Below are 18,220 nucleotides of genomic sequence, written 5' to 3'. Positions count from 1 at the left end.
CGAGGAAGAGGCTATAGACCTTAAAGTCTCAGTCAGGGAAGAGGCTATAGAGACCTTAAAGTCTCAGTCGAGGAAGAGGCTATAGAGACCTTAAAGTCTCAGTCGAGGAAGAGGCTATAGACCTTAAAGGCTCAGTCAGGGAAGAGGCTATAGACCTTAAAGTCTCAGTCGAGGAAGAGGCTATAGAGACCTTAAAGTCTCAGCCAGGGAAGAGGCTATAGACCTTAAAGGCTCAGTCAGGGAAGAGGCTATAGACCTTAAAGTCTCAGTCGAGGAAGAGGCTATAGACCTTAAAGTCTCAGTCGAGGAAGAGGCTATAGACCTTAAAGTCTCAGCCAGGGAAGAGGCTATAGACCTTAAAGTCTCAGTCAGGGAAGAGGCTATAGACCTTAAAGTCTCAGTCAGGGAAGAGGCTACAGCTGGTTGGTGGCTTAAGGCTTCCACATGCTTCAGTTCAGCTGGCGCCTAGGTATGCAAGTGTGCTCGACCGCTTGAAAAGACCTTTGCTTGAAAAACTAGAGATGCTTCTTGAGATGCCGTAGCCAGTAAAACACTTCCTCAAAATAGTCCGAATTCAAGAAATCTGTCATTATTTTGGACATTTTTGCAAAGGAGATCTTAGTTGCGCAATTTTACATCTAACTAGAATGTTTGGTGCAGTATTTCTCAAGTTAAAAAATGTGCTTGAAAACGAGTCTATCGTTGAATGGCAACAAACCCTTCATTGAAGAATCCCTATTGTTGACCAATCACCGACAAAGGGGCGTAGACTTCGGCTTTTGAACTTCGGCTTGCCTCGAGAAAGAATGTTGTGTAAACGAACAGCAAAAAAAAAAAAAAAAAAAAAAAAAAGCCAAAATGAACAAAAATGTCACAATGTTGTTATAATATATGTAGGAACTGTTCTGAACTGTTTTGGATGGGAAGCATGTGGACGCTTCAGCAGGTAGCTATCGCCCTACAAAACAAAGGTACTTTTGTTCCGGGGGGGGGGGCTTTGTTTCCTCTCTGCTGCTAAACCCCCATCTGCCCGCTTTGAAGCAACGCCTTCATGTCTTCAAGCTTTTGATGTTTCAGTTGTGTTCCTACTACAGTAGCCTGTGTGCCTTCATGTTTTGTCCTATATCCAAGAAGGGTGGGCGGAAGAACAGGAGCTGAGAGCAATGTCAAAGTTTTCTCTGTTATGTATACACTAGTTTTGAAACTGGCCAAAGTGTAAGGAACATTTATGGAAACCAGACTGTAGCAGTAGATGGTGTATATATGGGAATATGGTTATGCAATGTGTGACTGTGTTTCCAAAAGCATTACATCTATTCGATTAGATTTAACAAATCCCATAGACCTTTATTAATAACGGTCTGCCAAGAGGATGACGAAGAGTAGGTTCTTCTGTGAAAATTAGATTAAAACAATTCGTGAAATGATTTACAGCTGTAAATGCCTAGAAAGAGGATAGTTGTTATGGAATGATAATCTAATCATTCCCTTAGATGATTTTCTGTGGAGTTTAAGGATGCCTGAAAGATTAATGGATAGGTTGAGGGGGAGAAAGAGGGTGCAAAACAGAGATGGATGATAGTGGCTGTATGATTTTACTACAGGTAAATGGATCACCTGAGTGTAGTATATTCTTACTTACTTTTTCTGTTTCCTGCCTGCAGAGGAAGGTGAGTACTTCCTGAAGGTTCTGATCCCCAGCTATGCGGCCGGCTCCATCATCGGCAAGGGCGGACAGACCATCGTCCAGCTGCAGAAAGAGACCGGCGCCACCATCAAGCTGTCCAAATCCAAAGACTTTTACCCTGGTGAGTGCTCGTTGACCACTGCTATATTTCAATCAATGACGCTGTATTTTAGAGATCTTTCAATATACAGTAAATAAGCTTATTTCCGGAGTGTCCTATATTCATTTATTTTCTGACCTCTGCCTCTCAAAGATGCTTCCCTTTACCCAGACGTGTTGTGTCTGGAACCTGATTCCACTGGGTAACAGACATGGCCTCTGTCGGGGGCTCAGGTTTCATGCAGCCGTGGATCGAACACAGAGTCAAGTTCACCACAGATACAGGATTAGGGTAAATTAAAGGTGGAATTGTATTTGCCTAAACTCTTAATTCCCTCATGACGCTACATTTTGCACGGCTAGACACATGAGATGCGCCTCAGCTGTGCGCCCAGGCTGTCAGTGAAGCAGCTTGTGTGCTCGATGAGAATTTGCTCTGAACATCATAGACAGGAAGGAATAGATTGAAATGATGAGATGAACCAATCACTGTACATGTTATATCTCTATCGCACTCAATGGGATTCTTGTCTGGACATGTGAAATGGGGGAAGGTAGAATCAGTTTCAGATGTTGGGCTCCTTGTTAGAAGAGCATTCTAATTCTCTGTACATCCTTCTAATGCTAGCCATGTCAACAGAACAGGCCATCTCTATTGTATCTCCTCTCCCTGGGACTCAAGACCCCGTACTCCAGCCAGCTAGAGCAGATGCAAGATGCGAGACCCCGACCACCCCCAACACTCCTCCCTTATTGGAATTGGCAGTAACTAGCGATCTTATGTTGAGAGCGGCCTCGTTGAGATAGAGAGTGAAAAGGACCACAGAAAGAGGGAGGAAGAGAGTGAAAGGGGGCTAAAGAAAGAGATGGCTGTAAGGGCCCCTTTCTGTCGTCTTGGAGGAGTGCAGGGGGGGGGGCAGGGGTCCTTCCTCTGCACTGAAGGAGGCATCTGTATGCAAATGAGCACCGGGCGGCTCTTCCTGGGTGACAAATCAAAAGGTCCACCTGCTGTGATGTCCCGTCTCGGAGGGGGGCACGGAGGGAGGCGCTGGGCGTAGTGGGTGCCGTGGGGAATGATGAAAAAAGTTGAATCAAGTCAGAAGGAATGGCTGTGTAGTGCTTGAGACTCTGTCCCACCGCACAAGACGCGCTCCCTCAATTCACCCTGGGATAGTGCCTCACCAGCATTTCATTCCCAACCAATTAGTTGGCCACAGCAGTATTGGGCCGAGACAGGCAACATTCATTATTATAGAAGCCAAGATTTATTAGATACAGCCCCTTCCAAATATAGGCCGCTGCAATGTTTACTGGAAAGTAGCGGCAATATATTACTGCGACCTTGCGTCGACAGAGTGGAGGCGCGCTGCTCCATTTTACAAGGGCTGAAAAAACTTAAATTAGAAAAAAGATCTCTCTATGACAGCGTCTTTGCTCATACCTGCAGGTGTCTGGGCCTATAGGGAGAGAAGGTTAAGGATGCTGCAGCCACTCAGGTCATCCATTACTCTTTCTTTGGGGATCACAAGTAGAACAAAGATATTAAGACATTAGCCATCGCACCCGGAGTGCAATTGGAACTGATCAAATCAAATCAAATGGTATTTGTCACATGCGCCGAATACAACAGGTGTTGACCTTTACCGTGAAATGCTTACTTACAAGCCCTTAACCAACAATGCAGTTCAAGAAATAGAGTTAAGAAAATATTTACTAAATAAACTAAAGTAAAAAAAAATGTTTTTTTAAGTAATACAATCGAATAACAATAACGAGGCTATATACAGGGATGAGGCTATATACAGTGGGTGCCGGTACCGAGTCAATGTGCGGGGGTACAGGTTAGTCAGGCTTTTCCCACTCATGCTGTATGTGATATTGACGTTTGAGAAATGCTGGAAACTGATTAAGAAAGTCAATGTCAACATTTCTCATTTAATGCCTTCAGATAGGCTCCTGAGTGGCACAGCGGTATAAGGCAATGCATCTCAGTGCATGAGGCGTCACTACAAACACCCTGGTTCGATTCCAGGCTGTATCACAACTGGCCGTGATTGTGAGTCCCATAGGGTGGCGCACAATTGGCTCAGCGTTGTCTGGGTTTGGCCGTCATTGTAAATAAGAATTTGTTCTTAAAACTGACTTGCCTAGTTAAATAAAGGTTAAATTAAAATAAAAAATAAAAAACTATTAAATGGCAAAGAGCCCCAAGGCGCTATATGCTTTTTCACTTTCATATGTTAGCTGCCGACTAAGGAATACAAGATAGCTAGGTGTTTTCCAGTCCAATTATCATCCAGGTGATGAGCTTACTTGTTCTGGGTCACCTCTCCAGTTTTTGGAAGCTGTCTCCAGAGACCGTAAGTAGGTCAAGAGAATGGTGCAAATTTGGGAGATACATTACAGTAAAATGCTTATTGACACATAGTTCATAAAGACCACAGCCTTTATGTCTTTGACCTATGAATCCACCTACAGGCTACCACCTACAAATCGTTTGCCATTGTCCACCTATGACACCCATCCCTCAGGATGCCCTCCCGGTATGAAGTCCCCACAGGGTCGATTTAATGGGGTTCAAAGGTGATGATGGTGGAAGAATAAAGAACTCTCCCTTGAAGTGAGAGACAGTTCCCCCCCGTCTTGTTGTTTGTTCCTCAATGTTGACTCCCTCCACGTTTAGCTTGTCCCAACCAACCGCTCACTGATCTTTCCCTCCAGCTTCTCTGTCCCTCCCTATCGCTGGAGCGTGGCACCATATTGAAGCTTTGTCTTAATCCTCTGCCATGATTTCGGTTTTCAGTATTTAATACCTTGCCAAACCCCACAGCCCTTCCCGCTGCCCCCCCCCCCCCCCCCCCCCCCCCACCCAGGCATTATCAACATTACTGATTTCGCCCTTCTAAGCCGCTTAGGCTCTAAGCTTTTTGACTGAAGGATGAAAACCTGCAATATTGCATATCCAACACGTTTGGGTGAAATGAGTTTTGTGTTTGTTTTCATTTACGGTCTATTTTCTAGATGAATCTTTATTACCGTCTGTGGTTTAATTCAGTTATTCAGTTAATTCAGTATGTAATCTAAATACAATTATTGATGTTGATTTTGACTGAATGTCAGAAATATTGGGATGAATGCATAGTTTGATGTGCCATGCCGCTTAACCGAGAGCTTCACTGTTGATATGAAGTTATGTTGTCATTCTCTAGATTGCCCTCTCTCTTTTCAATTCTGGTCAGCCATGTTCCAGGCTGTAGTTCTATTCTAGGAAGTGATGCTGTTCAGGGGAGTAGTTAGATATGGCAAGGGGCATTTTAAGGCTAGTGATGGAAGGATACCACTATTTTGACTGTATTTTAATGTTAAACTCGGTGAACTCACACCTAGAGACAGTCCAGTTTCATTGGGTTGAGATAGTTTTGCCTTGAACTGTTAATGATTTCTGTCATTGATTACCTTTAGAAAACATAGAAAATTCTCCCATATCCACCACTGCCAACATTATGCCATTGGCATACATGTACAGCTCACAAGAGGTTGGTGGCATCCAATTTGTAAGTCGCTCTGGATAAGAGCGTCTGCTAAATGACTTAAATGTAAATGTAAATCTTAGTTGGGGAGGACGGGCTCGTGGTAATGGCTGGAGCGGAATAGGTGGAATGGTATCAAATACATGGTTTGATGCCGTTCCATTTGCGCCGTTCCAGCCATTATGATGAGCCGTTCTCCCCTCCGCAGCCTCCACTGGTGCAGCTTTAAAAGCAACAATTCTCATTTTAATAGCAATACACTTTAATAGCAATACACACATCTTCATTTTAATACAATATCATGAACTCCACAGCACTTGGCTGATGTTGAGTCAATGCTACCTAGTTGTATTCAGTGCATGTGTGCATGTCAGCCTAGTATGTGGAGGGTCTTTGTTGAGCAGCAGTAGTGACAGTGTCGCCAGTAGTAACAGCAGTAGTCGCAGTAGTCCCAGTGAGGGATCACAGGCTGGTGACAGGGTGTCCAGCGTCACCGTGGGGGCAGAGGAGGTCCCCTTAATCCCACTGGCTTTGTTTTGTTTTCCATCATGTGTGACGTCACCGTGAACGCCAACAAACGGCCCACTGGCTGAATAATTCCTCGGTGCCAGTCAGTGCCTGAGCGATCACTGCACGGTCTACCACCCCAACATGGGGCTGTCACGTCACAGGCGGGCAGCACACACAGGAGCACAGGGAGGATTATAATGAGGAGGATTAAACTACTACTTATCAGCCTCATCATCCACATTATCTTCACTGGGGTATTGTTTTGATTTTAATGGTTTTCTGGCATTATCAAGGTGGCCTTGCTTGACTGTATATGACAGCTATGTTTGTGATGTAGTCAGTTTGGCGAGATAGACTGCTGGACATTCTGTACGCTTCCAGGTCCACTCCATCACCCAGCAGCCTTGTGTAACTAACCCAGAGGCTTCACTCACCTCTGCCACTGCCTGCATCAGGCCACATCAATCACCCTGCCCAGCCAAGAAAGGCATGGCTAATCAATCTAAGAGCCACATCCATAGCGGAGTGCAGGACATTGTAGCTACCTGCAGACGTATATACCCAGATGCATTCCTCTCCTCTTCCCTCCGACCCTTTGCAGCTATCCCATTTTGCATCTCTCTCACTCACTCTCTCTCTCCCTGCTGTCTTCAGTCTCTGAGGTGGTGTACCTTCGTCGGTTCCATGTGCTCCAGCTTTTTAATCAGATATAATAAAAGAGCTCACTGGGACCGGCCTCCATCAATATATCCCACAGATCAATTGTGCTGGGATGGGAGCATCCTGCCAGCCTGCTGCCTGCATGGTGAAATATGATTGTCATCAACCCCCTACACTCTCACTATCAAACAACCCCCGATAATCTATTCCCTGCATAACCTCCATTGATCTAACAGGCCTAAGTCTGTGTTTACTTCTAGAAATGAGAACTGTGGCTAAGTGTGCAGGGAAAGGTTAAGGGAAGAGAGGCAGTCATCTTTTTCCGCCCGCTGAGTTTTATCACACGGTTACTCATATCCCCCCCAGACTCCCCCTGCGGCACCACAGCCAGTCAGTCTGATAACTCACACCATAGAGTCAAAAAATAGCAATGTTTTCTTAAAAATGCTTGAATAAAAACCAAACGGGTGTATCATCTCCAGCTGAAATTGTATGTCATGAAACATGGTTAAAAAAAAGTCCTGCAATAATATTCTCTCCAGTAAAAGAATGCAGGGGACAGTGAATCCAGTCATTATCTTACTGTCGTTTAAGAATCTTTGATCTTTGGTTCCTCTTCTGTGTCTAAATTGGGGATATCTGACCCAGTGAATCTCACACCACAGGACACCTGCCAATCACAACATCATCAGACCTGGCAACCAATCAGAATACACCTCTGTGGTTGCTGGCACAGCAGACAGGCCAGAGCTGTCCTGTGATTGGCTGTTGCTGGGCTGGCTGACAGAGAGGGACGGGGGCTTTTGTTACAGGCTGATTATGTACGAAGGGAGTCGAAAATAGCCCACCTCAATCCTTCCTTTGTGCTGGCATGACAAAGCTCTGCCCCAGCTGTGCTGTCTCCTCTCTGGGACTATGCAACAACTGCTACTGCCTGACCTAAAGAGGCCCAGACCTACATAGAACTAATCAACGCTAGAGCCTGTTTGTTAGAGGGGGTTGATGCAGGCATATTCATTTCTATGGGTGAAGGCACAAGTAAAGAAATTATGGCTTACGGGTCTTTTGTTTCTGAGAGAGTAGCTGTATGAATGGATGAGGTTTCTGAGAGAGTAGCTGTGCGGATGGATGAGGTTTCTGAGAGAGTAGCTGTATGAATGGATGAGGTTTCTGAGAGAGTAGCTGTGCAGATGGATGAGGTTTCTGAGAGAGTAGTTGTATGAATGGATGAGGTTTCTGAGAGAGTAGCTGTATGAATGGATGAGGTTTCTGAGAGAGTAGTTGTATGAATGGATGAGGTTTCTGAGAGAGTAGCTGTGCGGATGGATGAGGTTTCTGAGAGAGTAGTTGTATGAATGGATGAGGTTTCTGAGAGAGTAGCTGTGCGGATGGATGAGGTTTCTGAGAGAGTAGTTGTATGAATGGATGAGGTTTCTGAGAGAGTAGCTGTGCGGATGGATGAGGTTTCTGAGAGAGTAGCTGTGCGAATGGATGAGGTTTCTGAGAGAATAGCTGTATGAATGGATGAGGTTTCTGAGAGAGTAGCTGTGTGGATGGATGAGGTTTCTGAGAGAGTAGCTGTGTGAATGTACAAGGTTTCTGAGAGAGTAGCTGTGCGGATGGGTGAGGTTTCTGAGAGAGTAGCTGTATGAATGGATGAGGTTTCTGAGAGAGTAGCTGTGTGGATGGATGAGGTTTCTGAGAGAGTAGCTGTGTGAATGTACGAGGTTTCTGAGAGAGTAGCTGTGTGAATGTACGAGGTTTCTGAGAGAGTAGCTGTGCGGATGGGTGAGGTTTCTGAGAGAGTAGCTGTATGAATGGATGAGGTTTCTGAGAGAGTAGCTGTGTGGATGGATGAGGTTTCTGAGAGAGTAGCTGTGCGGATGGCTGAGGTTTCTGAGAGAGTAGCTTTGCGGATGGATGAGGTTTCTGAGAGAGTAGCTGTGTGAATGGATGAGGTGAAAGTGGAAGGAGAGAGTTGTGCGTTAATTACAGGTGGGAATGTGTGTGTGACAGATTGGGGGAGCAGAGAGAATGGGAGGGAAAAACAGAATGGGAGAGTGATGAAGGAAAGCAATATCCAGTGGTTTGAATGGTCAATGATGGCCCCAAACTGTCAGCGACAATAGAGACTGGTGGGTAACTCTTAATGACAATAGAGTCTTTGCTATTGTGACCGCTCAGCCCCTCAAGGGTGGGGGAAGCGAGTTGGTCTCCCATCTGCCTCAAGAGGTTCAGGTCACACTGTGTGTGGTGTGTGGTGTGTGTGCAGGCACTGGCCTATTGTTTGATCAGTTTTAGCATGTTATGCATTTGTTTGGTTGCTAGCTTGACCACATGTGTGGGTGTGTTGTATAAGTTTGACAGCTACAGTAATTATACCAGTGGAGGCTGGTGGGAGGAGCTATAGGAGGATGGGCTCGTTGTAATGGCTGAAATTGAATAAATGGAGCGGGTATGAAACAGATCAAAACGTATGAAAACCACGTTGGACTCCATTCCATTGATTCCATTCCAGCCATAACAAAGAGCCTGGCCTCCTATAGCTCCTCCCACCAGCCTCCACTGAAATATGCTGTCTAAGGAGATACAAACCCAGGCTTTCTAGCTCATTGTACTATCCTAGCAGTTAATGAAATAATGCAACTCCCTCTCCATGTCTTGTCAATGCCATGAGTATGATTTGATATAATCACAATATATCTTGTTGTTGTGTACCACCCTGCTGAAGCCAGCAGAATATCGTTGATGGCTATCAGACAACTGCCTGACTCTCTCTTCACATCTTGTCATCAGCTGCATATTTTCTGCGAGCTCATCACAAAAATGCGCGGTCTTTATTCAGGCTTGCTTGGCTAAGCAACAAGGCTTGCCTCTTCAGACAAAAAGAGGGGGGAAAAACGTTACTGTGGAACACGCCATGAGTGACAGTGTAGGAGACAACAGACGTTCTGGCTTCAACAACAGAGTCGAGTTAGAGAGTGGAGAAAAGAGTTGACATGTTCTCTCCTGAAACATGTTGTCACAAAGCACAGCCCCACCCACTGAGACGTCTGAATCACCACCACAATTGACTTGTTTTGTGATCTGAAATGAGCTGCATTGTGGGATGTTAGAGAGATGAGAGAGAGAGAGAGAGAGAGAGAGAGAGAGAGAGAGAGAGAGAGAGACACTTCCTGTTTTCGCATCACAGGAGGTTGGTGGCACCTTCATTTGGGACGACGGGCTCGTGGTAATGGCTGGAGCAGAATTTGTGGAATGGCATCAAATACATCCATCACACGGTTTCCAGGTGTTTGTTGCCATTCTATTTGCTCCTTTCCAGCCATTATTATGAACCGTCCTCCCCTCAGCAGCCTCCACTGGTGCACATGCATGCTTGTGTGTGTATACGTGTGTACAGTGTTCTCGAGGTACAAAGCAGGAGACAACACGCCCCTCGTATTCTACCCTGTCTCCTAAAAACAAAGCGGGATTTTGTGGGACTGCACTACACACCCTGTTGCCTTGGTGATCGGAATCAAAGTGACAGCTCCCCAAGCAACGGCGCCCTCTCCCCTCCCTTTCTCCCTCCCCCCTCCTCTCCTCTCCCCGCCTCAGCAGGTGTAGCAGGAAGAGGAAGATGTCTGTCACTTCGGGCCTTGTGTCTCTGCTAGAGGAGAGGAGAGTGAAGTGGGACTGCGGCTGCGCAGCTCATCCACGGCTCTCCGTGTTCGACTCAGATCGAGGGGGCCACAGATTCAGGGAACCAATGGGTAGCGAACAGCGCTGCAGTCGTTTCTGTGCGCCTGCGGAAAGGATGGGAAGCAAAAACACAACAATGTCAGATTGACCTTTTACTTTTATTGAAGTCTTACCTCGATAAGAGAACTGGATTGTTTCAAAGCCTTTTTGGATTCGATAACATTGTGGTTTTGATCATTTACGTTGGTTGGGTCTATCGTGGTTGTTATAGGTGATGCATTACTTTCAAGTATTAAGTTATAGAGTCAATTTTGTGAGCTTTTAATCATGCTTATGGTCGCTGGCTTTATGCTACTGTACAAGCACAGATATTCAAAGGGAGAAAGTGTGAAAAATACAAGATCTTTACATGCAAATCGAGCCATCTGTGCTCCAACTGGATTGCCTGGTTTCTCTGCCGCGCAGACACCCAATAGCAGGGTTGGGGCCCTGAGTACACTCTCCTGTGATTGTACACTCACAACAATGACACTTAGCATTTATGGTTGCCATGGAGACGTCCCTCGTTGCTGAACGAGGTTAGAAGCAAAGGTCTAAATCTCCTAATGTCCTTGCCGTGGGTGGAGACTCTGTCTGAGGGAAAGAGAGTGTATGCCGCAACTCTCAGGGGGAAGAAATGGAGGGTCTTAAAGGAGCGTGCTGCACTTTTACTGCCTGACAATGGAGACATGCTTTGTGTGGAGGTTGCATTCCTTTTAAAATGGAAGGTGAGCACTGACAAAGAGGTTCATTGAAAAAGAGAGCCGCCCCGGTAGTGGATTTTCCCCCCTTCTTTACAGACCCAATCTCTTACATGGGGACAAAGCTGCCCCCCTGTGCCCCCTCCCAGTCGCCCCCGGTAACCCCCATCTCCCCCCTAAAAAAAAAGACCAGGTTCCACAGCTGCCTCTAGCTCCGCCCCCTGTCCCTCCATTATCTCTAATCCCCAGTGAAAAGCTCCCCCCTTCACACCCCAAGGCCGCCCCGCCCCAACCCCCTATATCCTCACCCCCTCTCTGTGGTTCATTTCCCCAAAGCCATTAGCTGGAACGGCCCCTTCAACACACAATCTGCACTCTCACTTTAATTGCGGCAGATCGGGGCGCACTAATTAACTGTGACCTGGCAGAGGGGTCTCATTAGGGGGCAACAGGGCAGGGGAGCAGGGCTGTGGGTGTGTTGGCTGGGGTCAGTACAGTTGGTGTCCAGCCACGTCATGAGACAGCCGGGCCCATTGTCACATGGCTGCTGGAGCCCTGACAGGGCTTGTGATGAGATCTTGATGGGTTTTATAACCCTTGACCTGCTTCTGATGATGGGTGGCGTCTACATTCTGGGGTCTTGTTCTTCTCTTGCATGACACACTCTAGATGATCATTTGAGACCGTTTTTATATATTAACTCGCTAACCAAAAATACAGTATATGGTGATTTACGATGTATTTTTATTTACGTAGATATATGTAAACAGTAAATCAACCTAATGTTTGCCCGGCATGAATTGGTGAGGCTGTTTATAAAATAAATTATTTTGGGGCAGTTGAAATCATAGCCATCCAACGTCATAGGGTTTTGATGAATGATAATGACATCAGTGTTGAATGGGGATTCTTTACCGTCAGTGAGTTTTTCATGTCACTCCTAGAGCAGCAGCCTCAGCTCCACTACATTAGTAAAGACGGGTGAAACCTTGGTCCCGTTAGTCACTAAAGACATTGCTAATTGTTGTTTTGCTGATAGCTAATTGCTATTTTCTCACCCTGCTGTTGGAACCACACAAACACCCCCCAAAAAGACTGAAAGAGGATACTGCTCCCATAAATCAGACGAGAGAGAGAAAAAGTAAAAATATCTGTGGAAAAAGGAGGAGAGAGAAGGGGAATGAACGAAGTAGGAATGGTGTCCTATGCATTTTGTTAGTTGAGTCAGATGCTCTCCTCTGCATAATTATAGTCCTGCTGATTATGTCTTTAGTCTAAACACAGAGAGACCTATGAGAGGCAGCCCAGACCAGGGTCGCCCATGGGCCGCACGTGCGATCCCAGCCTTCAGCCCCCCCGACGCCTCCTCTTCCTGGCAGGTGCGAGAGGAGAAGGCTGCTTTTCAGAGGCTTTTTCTGGAGCCGCGCGCTATACCGCCTGACACCTCTAACCGGGATGCGAGGGGACAGGGGATCGTCAGTCCGCCTGCCAACAGGCAAAGAGAGAAAAGGGGGGCAATCGATGGGGGGAGAGAGGTAGGAAGGCAGCATTTTAACCCTGACAAACCCCCACGCTTCCTGGGAAAAGCCAAATGACTCTCCTTGACCCATACACTCAAACCTTTGGCGTTCTCATGCTGAACCACATTTGAAAGAAAACGTCTGATCCACAGATTCAGCTGTAGAGTCTTTACTAGTGTTGTCTCAGAGACTGGGTCTCCACTTGAGAAATCTTTCCCTGTTTTCTAATACATGCCGCCCTGTACCAGGAGGTTGTTCAGCTATTTCACAACATATTGACTGACGCGTAGCTGTCTACTTGACACTCCAGTGAGTGTTAGATTCTGTTTGTTTAGGAGAGAGAGCGAGAGCACCTTCATAAAGGTGAGTTTTTCTCTCATAGTGTTTACACAGTGTAGAACAACACTTGTGATAAAGAATGTGCCGACATCGACAAGCATGTGGTTTTTCCGTGGGATTGCGCGATTCAAATCAAATCGTATTTGTCACATGCGCCAAATACAACAGGTATATACAACCTTACCGTGAAATGCGTACTTACAAGCCCTTAACCAACAATGCAGTTCAAATAGCAGCCCATGTAGGGCTGAGTGCAGAGTGCAGAGCCTCTGTTATTTGGCTGAGGCCCGTTTACAGGCTCCATTGCCTCATTGCAGTTTGCAGCTGTATAAAATGGGGAACAGATTTTATATGATGTAAAACGGCAAGCATCCCCTGTCTCCATGGAAAAGGTCATTTGTTGAGTAAACGCTGTGGTGCAGATGAATAAGAGTTTAGAAGGAACAACACTACTCACAACACGTGCCCATGGAAACAATGAAAAGAGCTCTGTTTCCAATCTGTGGCTCCCACTGGACTCCATCATCATGGCTGGAGAAGGTGTGGTGGAGAAGAAGAGGTGGAGAAGCGGTGGTGGAGAAGAAGAGGTGAAGAAGGGGTGGTGGAGAAGAAGAGTTGGAGAAGCGGTGGTGGAGAAGAAGAGGTGAAGAAGGGGTGGTGGAGAAGAAGAGGTGGAGAAGCGGTGGTGGAGAAGGGGTGGTGGAGAAGAAGAGGTGGAGAAACGGTGGTGGAGAAGGTGTGGTGGAGAAGAAGAGGTGGAGAAGCGGTGGTGGAGAAGGTGTGGTGGAGAAGAAGAGGTGGAGAAGCGGTGGTGGAGAAGAAGAGGTGAAGAAGGGGTGGTGGAGAAGAAGAGGTGGAGAAGGGGTGGTGGAGAAGAAGAGGTGAAGAAGGGGTGGTGGAGAAGAAGAGGTGGAGAAGCAGTGGTGGAGAAGGGGTGGTGGAGAAGAAGAGGTGGAGAAGCAGTGGTGGAGAAGAAGAAGTGAAGAAGGGGTCGTGGAGAAGAAGAGTTGGAGAAGCGGTGGTGGAGAAGAAGAGGTGAAGAAGGGGTGGTGGAGAAGAAGAGGTGGAGAAGAAGAGGTGAAGAAGGGGTGGTGGAGAAGAAGAGGTGGAGAAGCGGTGGTGGAGAAGAAGAGGTGAAGAAGGGGTGGTGGAGAAGAAGAGTTGGAGAAGGGATGTTGTTGACAGGTGGGGGAGGGGCAGTACAGGCTTGCCAGGGTGTGTGTTTCTGTGTGTGTGTTTTGGTGCATGTGTGTGGCAGTGATGGGTTAACGTTAGAGGGATGAGGCAGGGGGGTGGGGGGGCAACGAGAGGAGCGGCGGCAGGATTAGAGCGGTCTATAAAGTCGTGAAAACGGTGGTAAAGCTGAGTGACCGTCCCAATAAACCCTGCAGCTCGTCAGAGGAGCCACACGACCGGGTGGAGGATAGAGGAAGGATGGTGGCAACGGAGGGTGAGTCACTGTGGGTAGGGAGGGAGGCAGCTGACACACGGATAGTAGACGGTCAGAGGGGCAAAGGGTAGGGTGGGGTGGTTGATGCCAGCTGACACAGTCTGGCCACCCTCCAGACCAGACCAGGGGGATGTTTAGACAACTTTGATGGACGCGGGGCGAGCGGAGACAGGTGTGCGGTACCCAACACCGCCAAGGAGAGATGTTCTTAATGGGGGTGCTCAAAAGAGTTGAGGACAGGGAGCATTTGGGGTGGGAGGGTTAGAGGCTTAGACCCCTAATCAACTGCCTTCAGCTGCCTCCACCCCATCCCCAGAGTGAAGGCTTCACCAGGCCCCCGTCTCTTTCCATTGACAGGAGCCACCATGGTCTGGTTGACCCTGGAGCCCGGGCCCACTGCAGAGAAGGTCACAGCCAGCCTTAATGCTCCTTAAAGCCCCGGGCCACTGCTGCCAGTCTAAACTCAGACCTCCATTCCTGTCCTCCTCACACACACACACACACACACACACACACACACACACACACACACACACACACACACACACACACACACACACACACACACACACACACACACACACACACACACACACACACACACACACACACACACACACACACAGGGCGCTAGAGGTATAGCTCGGGTGGGAGTCAAATAGTCAATTCAACATAATAGAATCCAAGTAGAAAAGCAGGACAAACACTTTGTCATCTGTCCTCCTGTTGTGGTTGTCAAGATTCAGCGGTAATCAGCACAGTGGTTTAGCTGATGTGGCAGTACAGCAGGGCCCCCGTACACCTCTCAAGTGTGATCTATGGTGGAGGAGATCTGAGGGACCCCTCTGTATCCTGGCTGTATCACAACCGGCCGTGATTGGGAGTCCCATAGGGCTGCGCACAATTGGCCCAGCGTCGTCCGGGTTTGGCCGGTGTAGGCCGTCGTTGTAAAGAAGAATTTGTTCTTAAATGACTTGCCTGGTTAAATAAAGGTTAAATAAATAAAAAATGTAAAAACCTAGCTGTGGTGAGAGGTTGAGGAGAAGGAGGGCTGGGGGGGTGATGTTCAGAGAGGGAGGGGCTGGGGGGGTGATGTTCAGAGAGGGAGGGGCTGGGGGGTGATGTTCAGAGATGGAGGGCTAGGGGGGTGATGTTCAGAGAGGGAGGGCTGGGGAGGTGATGTTCAGAGAGGGAGGGCTGGGGGGGTGATGTTCAGAGAGGGAGGGGCTGGGGGGTGATGTTCAGAGAGGGAGGGGCTGGGGAAGTAATGTTCAGAGATGGAGGGCTGGGGGGTGACGTTCAGAGAGGGAGGGCTGGGGGGGGGTGATGTTCAGAGAGGGAGGGGCTGGGGGTGATGTTCAGAGAGGGAGGGGCTGGGGAGGTGATGTTCAGAGATGGGGGGGTGATGTTCAGAGAGAGAGGGCTGAGGGGTGATGTTCAGAGATGGAGGGCTGGTGGGGGTGATGTTCAGCGAGGGAGGGCAGCCAAGAGCCTCTCTTCTCTCCCCCCTAACCTCATTCCTTCATCCCTCCCTCCCTGCCTCCCTCCTACCCTCTCGCTCTTCTCCATCACCCACTAGCCAAGAGTAGCTGCCTCATTATTCATAGTGTGTGTGTGTGTGTGTGTGTGTGTGTGTGTGTGTGTGTGTGTGTGTGTGTGTGTGTGTGTGTGTGTGTGTGTGTGTGTGTGTGTGTGTGTGTGTGTGTGAAGGGGAGTGTGGGTGTATCATAATTAGGCCGTCTGTGCAGTACGGCCCGGCCCAGGGGTTGAGGAGACAGGGTTTCAGAGTGCTCCAGCCCCCTCCTCTGATCTCATCTCCTCCCCTCCTCTCATCTCCTCCCTCCATCTGAGCCCAATGCGGATGGCAATCAGTCACCGTTAGACTGATCTGGGCTGACCAAGAATTCACACGAGGTCCAGTTACCACACAAGCCCTGAGACCACAAATGAGCTGCTGAAATGTGTATATGTAACTGTGTTTCTGTGTGTGTTTCAAATGTGCACGGTTTAGCTAGAAGAGAGCATCTTTTCTAGGTATATGTGTGTCAGTGTGTGATTATTTTCTTGGTCTGTGTGCCTGGTATGTGTGCATTAAGCAGAGTGAATGTTTGGTGATTATAGCTGTATATATAGGCCTCTGTGAGTATGCTTTTGGACGTGTGCTTGTCCTTTGTGTATTGTGGGTCAGATGTTTTAGGATGTTAGTAGTATCAGCCACTTGAAATCATCTCCATAGTAAACACGTTGCTCCTCGCTAACGCAGCCTGGTTCACAGCCAAACAAGGCTGGTTTGACACATCTCCCTACTCTGGCTCTATGGCCATGTTAACATGCTGTTAGACCCGTTTGAAATTTAATTAGAAGAAATTGTGACAACTGTCCATAGAAATTACAACTTCCAAGAGTCCTTACAGCAACCTGGCAGAATGTATTTTTCTCTGGGTAACACCCCTCCTTTCCCACCACTGTCTCTCTTTCTCTCTGTCTCTCTCCCCCCCCCCCCCCCTCTCTATTGCTCTCTCCCTCCCCTATCTTCTTGCTCGCTCGCGCTCTCTCTCTTTTTAACTCTCTTTCCTTCTCTCTCTTTCTAACACCCCCCCCCCCTCTCTTGTGTACTGTCTACTAGCTGGAAGGTCTCAGAGAGGTGTGAAAGAGGGCCTTAGGGGGGTGAGGGACAGCATGTGAGAGAAGATGAAGCGCAGACCAGCGGATAGAGCATACATGGCATCTTTTCAGCTGTTTGCACGGCATGGGCCCCATAACCATGACAACGCCATTCTTGCTGGCTGAAGTCGATCTGAGTAAAAGTGGGGGTGGCTGGGTGGACAGGGGGGAGAAGGCCCAGGACTCACTCAAAAGAGTGACATCACCTTAAAGGAATTGACTGTTTCTTCCAAGTCCTTTTGTTATTCTTTTGAGATTTTCTTATTCTTCCTCTGGTGCACTCAATCATTGCAAAGCTGAGGAGAAGGAGGCTCTGAATTATGTTTGCTGATTTGCTGTTACAGGTACTTATTCCTCTAGAAAGCTGCAGGCCAGTTGTACACACCAACACTCAGTTTTAATATGGTTTCCTAAATGACCTAAATGCGTTCCTTGGCTGTACTCCGGCCCAACCTGGCCCTCAGACTCAGTGGCTGCAGAGCTCTCTCTCTCTCTCTCTCTCTCTCTCTCTCTCTCTCTCTCTCTCTCTCCTCCTCTCTCTCTCTCTTCTCCCTCTCTCCTCTCTCTCCTCTCTCCTCTTCTCTCCTCTCCTCTCCTCTCTCTCACTCTCTCTCCTTCTCTCTCTCTCTCTCTCTCTCTCCTCTCTCTCTCTCTCTCTCTCTCTCTCTCTCTCTCTCTCTCTCTCTCTCTCTCTCTCTCTCTCTCTCTCTCTCTCTCTCTCTCTCTCTCTCTCTCTCTCTCTCATATCCACAGGCACCCTGGAACATGACTGACATGAACATATTCAAAAGACATGAAGTGATTTTGGACAGAAACCATTTGCCAAGTTTCCTTGACCCCCACCGCCTCCTCCCTTACTGTTCATGATTGCATAAGCACATGCAATAGTCGCCTCACATGCAACCTCTCCTTTTGAAATAATAGCACATTACGTCACCCAACAGGCAACAGCTGCCCTGTAATATTTTCGGGGGGCCTGCCGGTTGCCTGGGTGACTAGGAGGAATAGTCATGGGTCTGGACTGAACCAACCCTCCTCCTTCTCTCCAACAAAACACACATAAACACATTGCATCCCTGGAGTCCCCTGTCTCCCAGCACCTCTCTCTCCTGCTTTGTGTGTAGGGCTAGACAATGAGCCCCCTTGACACTCAGGGGACCCATCTGTTTCAAAAGTGCAATCAAGTGAGCCGCGATGGGTGGACAGGAAAATACGAGTCACAGAGGAAGGGTGAAGCCTGTTTTTATATTCTCCCCTGTCTCAGTCGTCCTCGTTGACTCTTTCTCACACACTCTTTTTTTCCTCGCTCTCTCTCTCTCTCTCTGATGGTCATCAAG

General features: G+C 47.8%; 1 protein-coding gene across 3 annotated transcripts in view; it reads left to right on the top strand.

Annotated features, from left to right (window-relative positions):
- Nucleotides 1-18,220, top strand: part of LOC129821932 (RNA-binding protein Nova-1-like) — a 62,359-nt gene that overhangs the window by 11,704 nt on the left and 32,435 nt on the right. For all 3 annotated transcript variants that reach the window (XM_055879683.1, XM_055879680.1, XM_055879681.1), the window contains one exon: nt 1,665-1,808. In XM_055879683.1, the coding sequence (XP_055735658.1) occupies nt 1,665-1,808 (144 nt within the window). The remainder of the gene's footprint in view (nt 1-1,664; nt 1,809-18,220) is intronic.

The sequence above is a fragment of the Salvelinus fontinalis genome, chromosome 24 (assembly GCF_029448725.1).
Source record: "Salvelinus fontinalis isolate EN_2023a chromosome 24, ASM2944872v1, whole genome shotgun sequence".
Lineage (NCBI taxonomy): Eukaryota > Metazoa > Chordata > Actinopteri > Salmoniformes > Salmonidae > Salvelinus > Salvelinus fontinalis.
This window is presented reverse-complemented; position numbering and strand designations above follow the sequence as displayed.